This window comes from Echinococcus granulosus, assembly GCF_000524195.1.
Source record: "Echinococcus granulosus chromosome Unknown EG_S00018, whole genome shotgun sequence".
Taxonomy (NCBI): Eukaryota; Metazoa; Platyhelminthes; class Cestoda; order Cyclophyllidea; family Taeniidae; genus Echinococcus; species Echinococcus granulosus.
The window spans coordinates 846,546-856,396 of NW_020170398.1; the positions used below are offsets into that span (position 1 = coordinate 846,546).

Consider the following 9,851-nt stretch of genomic DNA (forward strand, 5'->3'; position numbering starts at 1 on the left):
AAGTCGTCAACTCAGTTACACTTAGTTATACATGGAATTATGTTGCTGCACGGGCTCTCTCATCTTAAAAGCATTAATATTGGTCTCCTAGCTCAGACCCTCACGTTGGTCATCACAAATTATGCTCTGCTTTGAAAACTACCCGAAATCATATTTGTGCGTCACTTCATTTTTCTTTGATCCTACTGTTACAGATGTATCTCACTGGCTCTATTGTGTTCGATTTCTGCGTCCAATTTGTGAACTGCATTAGGAAAAGGGAGTCTGCTAGCTCCATGCGAATCAAATCAGGCATTGTTCTCTGACAGGAACAATTCATCTGCCAATTTAAGCTCTAGTAAGAGTAGCCTAGTAATAGGAGCATCTAATAACGGCTAGGATTTAAAATACTTTTAAGAGAGCAACACATTTCGTCCATAAATCCTTGTTACATAATTCTCACTTCAGTACTGTCCAGCCAATCAATCTACGCCCTGTTCAGCTAGTATATCTGTTTACTCAATTATCATTGTGGTTCAAGAGCCACAGACGGTTCCTTAAGTTGTTAATATTACTTCTTCAGATTGATATCTAGCCATAGTGATTAAATTGCTTACTTTTTTGAGTCGGTTTTACTTGTCGCTGACACCAACGCATTGCTCCGAGTCTTCACTTAAACCGTAATAGGCCAAAGCATTATGGATGGCAAGATATTAACAACGTACAGATGGATTGAAGGGCTACTACAGTGACCCGGAGGCCATGGCTGAAGTGCCCACGTAGTTCAACACACGTCCGCTGTCGTAAACATGTTTCTCCCAACCTATTACTTGTATGTTGGAGAAAAATGCAGCTGCAATCCTTGCACACTTCCCCAACGAAGTTAACCTAGGCCCTTTTACCACTTGAGTCACGTATCAGAATCTCGGGTTACATACACACGTGTATCCGTTCAAACCCTACCCAATCTTCTACAACGGAACTCTTCCCTTTACGTGATTTCGTAATTGACAGCATGGAAAGCCTGGTGGACAGAGGAATTAACAGAAGGTGGCTCGCAAGAAGTCCTACCACCTGCTGTCCGCCACAATTTGAGTACATGAGCGATGTACCAGGTCCTCTGGGTGACTACCATCACAGGTAATTAACGAACAATAGTTGGGCTGACATTTTAACCATCTAAATGGATGTCCTGCCACATAGGACTTCTTTTCTTTTAAAAATGCATACCCGCTTTAATACCAGTAATACGTTGGTTATTTGTTTAGCTCTTGATTGCGGCGAAGGGGCCACTTAGGGTTTCCGACACGGCGCATTCGACGGGGAGACTGACCCCCGATCCATGCCAGTAACCTGAAGCCCCACTGTACGTCGACAATGCACCCCCTGCTCGAATGCTATGATTTCTTTGATCTCCAGAGGCATCCTGAGGCGTCGCGCATACGCATGCACCCACCGAGAAATAAGGTCGGGCTTCTCTTACCATCGATGATACCGACGGACAACTACTTGGGAGAGGAAGGCACACTTTTACCCACAGCTTTCACTACTTATACCTTCTTATTCAATTAGTGAGAAATACCCCACTGTCAACAATGCCAAAGCGTGAACCGATTGAGGTCAGGATCCCATACAAAGTTTTTACCCGCCGCTCCTACACCAGTGATATGTCAATCACGTGTTCGGGGCTGTGTGATCCATGCCGTGTTAGAGGCTGATGACCCCTATGACGTTGACGCACAGGCAGCTTCAAGGCGCCAACTGCATCAAGCGTCTTAAGGCTGAACAAACCACCACCACACAACAATACTCGAGGTTCCCCGAGGGTATGAACAGCCGTGGACTTCCCGCTTCTCACACAAGAAACCTCGTCAATCATCGTATGCTGCGCGGTATGCATGTAAATGCCAGCAACCCAATCAACAGTGACTGGACTAGAGACGCTTGCGCCGACCAGATGTAGGAACCACCCCACGCGCCAGTGGCCGCAGCGCCGCCACGATGGTGCACACCCCCGCGGCTGTAAGACCACAGGATTACTCATCGTCATTCTGGACATCCTGCCACAAGCGACCGCCTCATAGCAAATTTCTTCAGTAGTGGTAAAACTTGCAGGATACTTTGGCCTGCAGCCTCATAAACCCTTCCGGATTCATCCCTTTAATCGACATTCCACAAAATGATGGTTGTACATGAAGAGTTCAACAACTGCACCAAATCCTAAGGTCCAAAACCCATGAAAGACAACATTAAATCAACAATGACCCTAGCGTAGAGCTACACAAGACGGGAGTACAACAACACAAATTCTCGCCGCGATAAAAGAGATCAACTCGCTCCAAATGGAACACGACAGACTATTGCTGAAAGATTTCATCTTTGGAATAGCGAAGGCACTCCGGAGAGTCGAGAATCTCCTCCGTCATGGAGATGTCTTTGTGAATCGCCCTGATTAGATCATCTGAATGCAAAGGTAAAGGTGCAAAATCAGTCAGCATTAAGACTGACATGTTTTTTTGATAGCACCCACGTGCGTGGACATGACGTCATCTCACACGTCGTGGCATAAAACTAGGAGTGAATGTGTCATAACACAAACAAAATCGAAGGGTTTTAACTGTCTTGTGTTTGATTATATCACATTCTTCTTTCGCACCTTACCTACCGAGTGACTCAAAATCAAGCTCAGGTCGAAGGTACCGCAACGCCACGATTGTCAGCCGCTTTCCGTAGAAATCTTCCGGAAATGTGTGCAGTATGTGGACCTCCTGTTGACGATGAAGGCAAAAAGGCGAAGCTTTAGGAATTATCTTACTTCAATTAACTAAATTTGGACGGAAGAAGTATCGACTCACAAATAACTGTCTGTTATCGTAATTTTTGAGAAAAATCCAGAAATTTATCAAGTACTTTCAGAAATTAAAGTTAGGGAGTGGTAGCAAGAGTATGGATTTGAAGCCTATTATGTTGATGCTAAATCAAGCTATCACAAAGGTACTCGGATAAGTAGAAAAAAGCATGCAAATGGAGTGATAGCAGTAACACCTTCTTGAGCAGTCATAATAATCGTCGCTGACATGTTTCTCTTGCACAAAAAATCCGCGTTTGCTTAAAAAAAGGTATAGTGAATAAACGCCGAAAATGCAGATGGGAAGCGGGAAGCATGCGCTTCTTACAATCTTCATTCAAAGAAGCATCAATGACAAATTGCGAATGCACATGTTATGGCTATGACAATGCCAACCAAGGCATAGTTAAGATGAGCATTTCAGAAAAACAACATACGAGGGATTTCTTCTCATTCTTGTAGAACGGATTCCAACCAAGACTCATCACCATCTTGTACACTTCTCCATCACCAACTTGAGCCCAACCGGCGTAGACACCGGGGGACATTGATGAAGGCAAGTCCTCGATGACACTGTCATCCAAATTTGCTAGTTTGTTCTACCATTAAAGCAAGTTATGAAGTACCTGTGGGAATGCCCAACTCTCGAGCACCGCGACCGAAGCCCAAAACAACAGTTCCAGACGTTTTGAAAATGCACCTGTCGTCAGTCATGGTGCTTAACTTCGTGCAATCAAGAAATGGAAAAGGCGGTGGGGGTGGCCATTTGGATCAATTTATACGGGTAAAGTGGACCCAGCCCAATTTATCTGCTAACCAATCAGATACTAGGCCCACCATTACTCTGCAGGTAAGTGGTTAAAACCTAACGTGAGGAATTATTAACAACGTGGCCTAGTATAATTGACCAAATTTTTGCATGATTTTAATTAAGTTTTCGAATTCTAAATTTGACAAGGAAAAAAACTAAAAAATACACTTTACAAGGTTCAAATATCGGTCTTAGCGTTCATTCGACATAACAAAACCTTCATCTCGTAGAATTTTTATTCTGATTTTAATACTAACTTAGTCTGCGTTTTTATTTTTATATTTTGGCGTCACTTGAATCCCCAGCAATGTTTTACCTTGTGACTGTATCATAAAAGTCAAAAAACAAATTTTGTTGAATTGAATGTAGCTAGAATGTTGTTACCGCCATTTCTAACTTTTGCTTTGACGTGGCAAAATTAGCGCTCTATTTCCATGTTTTGGCCTGCTCGTTCCGTTTTTGAGTGCCCCAATTGTCAGCGTCGAATGCGACACTGATGGGTGGCTAAGCAGTTTCCAAATAAATTGATTTAATACTAGTTGAAAACTGTCTATCAGTATATCTGAATTCCAGCAATTAAGAATCTAGAGGGTTGTGCGACGAAGAAACAGATCTAGATTTTATTCCGTATTTCGGTACTGAACAATGTGTCAAGTCGGAAGTAGAACTTATTTTTACAACACGGTTACCGCCTACAATTCGTCCCCTATAATGACAAGAACAAAGCAAAAGTGCCCCTTTTTTGCTGTTCGTAATCTGCGCAGTAGCTGCAAAATCGCGGAGAATCAATCGTATTAGGTTTTGCACTTGTAAACTTAAGCATTGATCCTTGTCTTACATATAAGTCTGGTGAAAAATAGGTCCACTCTAGTTGTTATCAAAGGAACTTTCGTTACTTTAATTGACACCAAATGTTAAACATCAGTTATGTATTCTTGAGACCTCATACACTTCTGGTGTGAATGTTGTTGGCATGAACACTTTTTCCACATTAAAATAAAATCAAATTCTTTCGTAAACGGGACATCTTAGATGCTCAAATTTCATCCAACACATTGATCATGAATTCAATAGGATTTCCCGGTCTCCCAACAAGCAGTCTTTCAACGAGTTTCTAGTAAGAAGAATTATAATGCTTTTCTTAAAGTCATTACTTCAAAAATGCTTTCAATTCCATGTTTCGCGAGGTATTCATCCGCTTTGCTCCTAGGATTATTTGGAGCGAAAGTATAAACAACATCTTTTTCTTCCTTCTCCATGATTAGTCCAGCGGAAATGATCCTTTCAAGTGACACAGGCTAGGGGTAGGCATAAGTGGTTCCTAGGATGAGAGACTGTGTTGTCTCAGCAATGTCCTATGACGCGCTTGTGCAATGTTCGCATCTATGGTAACGCAGAGAGTTGGCGTTGCATCCTATGGGAGATCTTCATAACTGGGGGAGGGATTACAATACGTCGGTTGTTTGTTTAACTCTCGGTTTTGGGGAAAGGGACCACTTAGGCGCTCCGCCCGCCATCGTACTTTCGCTGGGCGGACTGGCCTCCAGGCCATGCCAATAGCCCCACTGCCTTCTGTACGGCGACAATGCATATTTTTTCCGAGTACTGTGTCTTATCTCCTCTTCAGGAAGCTCTCGGGGGCGCTGTCAGAACGAATCGCCAGTGAGGATGTTTTTGTGACAAAAAACTGGTAATAAGCAGGACTTGGAACACCTCAAGAACAGGAGGAGGCATATAAAAATCTACTTTTGGGACTGGAAGCGTTTTCAAACTTAAGTAGTCTCTATCTGATGTCTTGCGAAATACTTTCATTATACAAAATCACTCGAAATGGAGGTCATAGTCATTGGCAGTAGCGAAAACATGGGAACAAAATCTAGGGCTGAAAGTTAGATTTCCCGATATTCATAGGTTCTACAAGACTTAATTACAACCCCCTCAATGCTGGTTTTTGCAGTATTCAGCAAATTTACTCATTCCAAGGTACTCGTAGAATTGTAATGTGCCGTTGCCCAAACTGCTTTGCAATGATGGTTGCGCTCCTCGACTTCCCTGAAGGCGAAAGAAGACACAGTACTCGGGCAGAATATGTATTGCCGACGTGCTGAAACGCTGGAGGTTCTACTGCCACGATCGTCAAGCGGTGGTATACAATTGTGGAGGCCCTAGTTAACCCGTTACACTGATAACGTACAAGGAGTGTAGATGGAATTGCCACTGTTGAGTAAGGAGTCACGTAACACTCAACATAATTTAAACAATGAAAGCTCCTTTATGTATGCTCTGCCTTCCCTTCACCGAGGTCATGGAAACTCATCAGCAACGACCATCACAGCTATATTTTCTTGGGTTGAAATCAGGTGTTAGACGAGATGAAGACTCTGCAATGACTTTAATTGCAGTGAAAACCCGATGACTCCGGGGATTGATTTACAGTTTGATGGCATGTAACTGTCATGCCAAACCGTTTAGATGCAAGTGCACTTGGAAGCATGGGTGAGCATCACACTTTTTTGCTAGGGATGGAGGATCTCGGACATAACCCGACATCCGCCCAGTCATGGTTGGAGACTCTGTAATTGGCTTTGGTAAATGCTTATAGAGCAGTGGAACAGATATTATCAGAGCTCTATGCCATCGTCGTAAAATAGACTCTCGAATGACGGCATACACATTCACATTCACTTTTCCACGATCATTCGATTAAACTGCTCGCGTGGGACGTCTGCAACTCCATAAATAGTCGTTGTCTCAGTTCCCAAGAAGTAGCGTTTTCATTTCGAATATTCGGACATTCTAGGACACCTCCGAAATTGCGCTCTCGCTCTCTTCCCCTCGAATGACTAATGTCACCTTCAAAATGGTCATTTTTACTGTTTTCATCATCACTATGAGACCAAGGCCGATCAAAATAGTGCAGTGGAATCACTGCGTATCTGTGGTAATCCGGAAGGACAAAAAAGCACCTATTTCGTGCTCTCAACTCGACTCGTCGCCACTTAAGGACTTTCCTGTTGTGGCATGATTGCGCATGATTGTTTTACGCCTACTTTTTCATTTTGTACTATTATTGTCACCTTGGAAACCAAAAATGACAATGAAGTGGCTTCTCTCAGGCTTGACAATTTAGAAGGTGAAAATGACTAAATGGCGTCAGCCCTTGGTAGTTTGGATAATTCCTGCCAGATATAATGCAGTCCGTGCTACTGTAAGCGCTATTGAGACGGAAGAGGGGATCATTTCTAGCTCTCTCCTTACTAATCGAAAAGAAGACCCTCAAAAATCCACGTTTAATTAATACCCAATTCCTGTATTCTTTACTCTTTTTGGATCTCAAGTAAATGGGCTATATGATTGACGTATTCAGCAATAAAGCTTAGGTCCACTGTTCACTTGAACCAGTGCAGCGTCTACTCTTAAGGCCATCAGTAACAGAGTGACCTTAAGGGTGAGGTCATGGAGGATGCTTAGATTGCAAGAAAGCCGATTGGAGGAGTGATGCAAGTAAACCGAAGAAGGCAGAGGCCTAGACGAGGGAATGAGCGAGAGTGAAATTACTGGGAAAATAGGAATTCCTTCATTACTGAGTTAATACTGCGTTCTCATATAATATTACTGCCAACACTTGCATGGTAGCTATGTAAAGCGCGTAAAGTTAAGAAGCTCTACCCTTCGTAAAACCATTTTAAAAAGCGAGAATCGGGAATGAGTTCTACAGACACTGATTTTCTCTCGATCGCTCACAGGTCTTTCAGTCAAAATACCCTTGCAGATCCTAAAAATTACGTAAGTATTCTGTGACAGAAAATTAAGAATAGCAGAGCTTAAAATATTAACTTTACCAAGGCCATGTTCTAGCTTCTTCAAATGGGAACGAATATGTTCTGTGACGTCCTTGGCAGAGGAGGTTTCGCGTAATTTTTCTCTTAGCCACTAATCGAGTTTGGTGTCAGGCTTGAATGGATGTGGCTACTGTTGCTATGATACAACCTGGCATTTAAAGAGTTTGAGTACAATTTTTTTGACCTGTTTCCTGGAACATATTATAAATTTGAAACCGTGAAAATTTTAAATTAATTTTAATTAATTTTAAATTATTCCACACTCAAAAAAAGGATTATATAAAATTTGGCGTTTGTCAGTAAAATAAAACAAGGGGTATGGGACTGTGATGACGACCCGTTGACATAAATGTTGCGGGCGTTACCTGGTATTTGTATGCCCGACATCGGATTCTGTTGACTTTTCGACCCTGGTAAGCAGCCTACAACAGCGGAGTCTTCATCTGCCAACACGTGTGAGTAAGCTGAGAATTTGGGTGCCTGAAAATGCGGCTGCCGGCTGATAACCAGAGGCATAGGACCTTAAGTTTCGCAATTTTGTGATATTTTGGTTGTATTCTCTTGGTCTATAATGGCTATGAGGATATTTAAAGTCTCCTTGTTCGAAATACTGGCAGATCAGGTCATCCAAACGAGAGTGGGTTTTGGGGTGCTCTATTGTGTTTGGCAATTGAAGAAGAGAAAGGAAATTTCCGAAAAATCGCGATAGGAACGTTTTCTGAATTTGTGGACATCTCTACCGGTTATGCAGCTACATTAATATAATGACTAGACTCACGGAGACAAATGTGCTACCTAAACATGCATCTATTTGGCAGATGAGGTTATTCTTCTTACTTCTATTCGGCTCCGCTCCATCACGTTTTGGTGCTGACTTCAAGGAATTACAAAAAAGCTTGAAGGAATTTTTATGAAGGTTAAACCGTTTTTAATCATCAGCACATCTCGCCAATTTCAATGGTTCAAAATTACCATCTTATCGAATTGCACTGAGGGGTGCTTGCGATTTCTTTACTCTTCTAGGCTGACCTATGCCCTACGGCAAGTTCAGTCCCTATTTATGCGGAGAGTGACCTCTTAAAGTCAAAGTTCAATATCTGAATACGGCTTAGCCGTCTCTCTGGGTTATACTCAGTCTCATAGCGCTTGGATAAGGCACGTTTCGAATTATTCATGCCTGTTGATGCCTCAATCATTAATGACAATGAAGCATTAAATTGTTAAAATTTGACTCCTTATTCGTGCTCTTTCTGCGTTAAATATAACATTTAGACTTTGCAGGACTGACAGCAATGTATCTCTCCAAGTTCCTTCTGTTGACGCTCCCTGAGGAGCGATTCGGTTGACTAGGTGACTGTTAATGCCTTTATGATAGAAGCTAAATGACATGCCGATTTCCGGTCAATCCGGTGTAGGGCGAGACTCGTCGGTCCCCGCCTCCCTGTTCCTAGCGTTCTTTGAAGAGCCTTGTTGATTCAAATTGGACCTATTTATTAAAAAGGAAAAGATTAAGAGGGAAAGTACAGCGTTTAAGAAGGGGGGAACCGCAGTCACTAGGCGCGGAAGCGGACGATCCTGACACGAGATTCGTATTTCCTGCTTGCCTCCTCCCTGAAATGTACATTAAAACAAAAAAGGAATTGCACCGTCGTTTGATTTGTCGGTGAACAAACGAGAAAAGTAAACTTTATATTGTCTGAATGGATCAGGTATTTTAAGTAAAGGAACAAATTAAAAAGGTACTGTGTAAACTTGATATGGAACTCAAAAATCCTTCACCAACCTTAAAGTTCAACAAGAGGAGTTTAAAAATGCCGTTTTTAACAAGATCCCATAAAATTTTAACCATAAATCTGCCTTCCATTCCAAAGTGCATTTTAAAATTAATAATGTGTAATACACTGGTTGTTTTTTAACTCTTTGTTTCGGTGAAGGGACCCCTTAGGTGTTCCATTATTATACCTTTGCTGAGTGCTCTGGTCTCACGGGTCACGTCGGTGACCTCAATCCCATCAGTATGTCAACACTTCATATTATTTTCAAGTTTTACGTTTACTTTCCTCTTTAGGGAAGTCTCGGGAAGCTGCATTGGTGGCAACGGTAGACCAGCCGGATTTTAAAGAACACCTATCCCTCTCGTGGCGGAAAAATTGCATATGCTACGGATGGGAGAATAGATGATAACAATTAACAGAAGGAGTGAAAATGACGTTTTCCTTCGGCAATTGCCCCAGTCCCGTCGCCCGCAAGAAAGCTATTCACAGCTAATGCTACATTAGCTATGGCTGTGAGCTATTTGGAAAAGTTTCTTTCGAGGTTGTCAAACCTACTTCTATGAAGAGGTCACTTACATGAATACGCTATACCTCTT

The 9,851-nt window shown here is 42.3% G+C and overlaps 1 protein-coding gene across 1 annotated transcript; it reads right to left on the reverse strand. All coding sequences in view use genetic code 11, as the record gives it.

Annotated features, from left to right (window-relative positions):
• Positions 1 to 2,336: 2,336 nt before the first annotated feature.
• Positions 2,337 to 3,541, reverse strand: EGR_03503 (Riboflavin kinase; the record flags this gene model as incomplete). The annotated part of the gene is made up of 4 exons (XM_024492752.1): positions 2,337 to 2,440; positions 2,645 to 2,747; positions 3,265 to 3,416; positions 3,454 to 3,541. The coding sequence occupies 4 exons, from the start codon at positions 3,539 to 3,541 to the stop codon at positions 2,337 to 2,339; spliced, it is 447 nt and encodes a 148-aa protein (XP_024352885.1).
• Between the last annotated feature and the right edge of the window lie 6,310 nt (positions 3,542 to 9,851).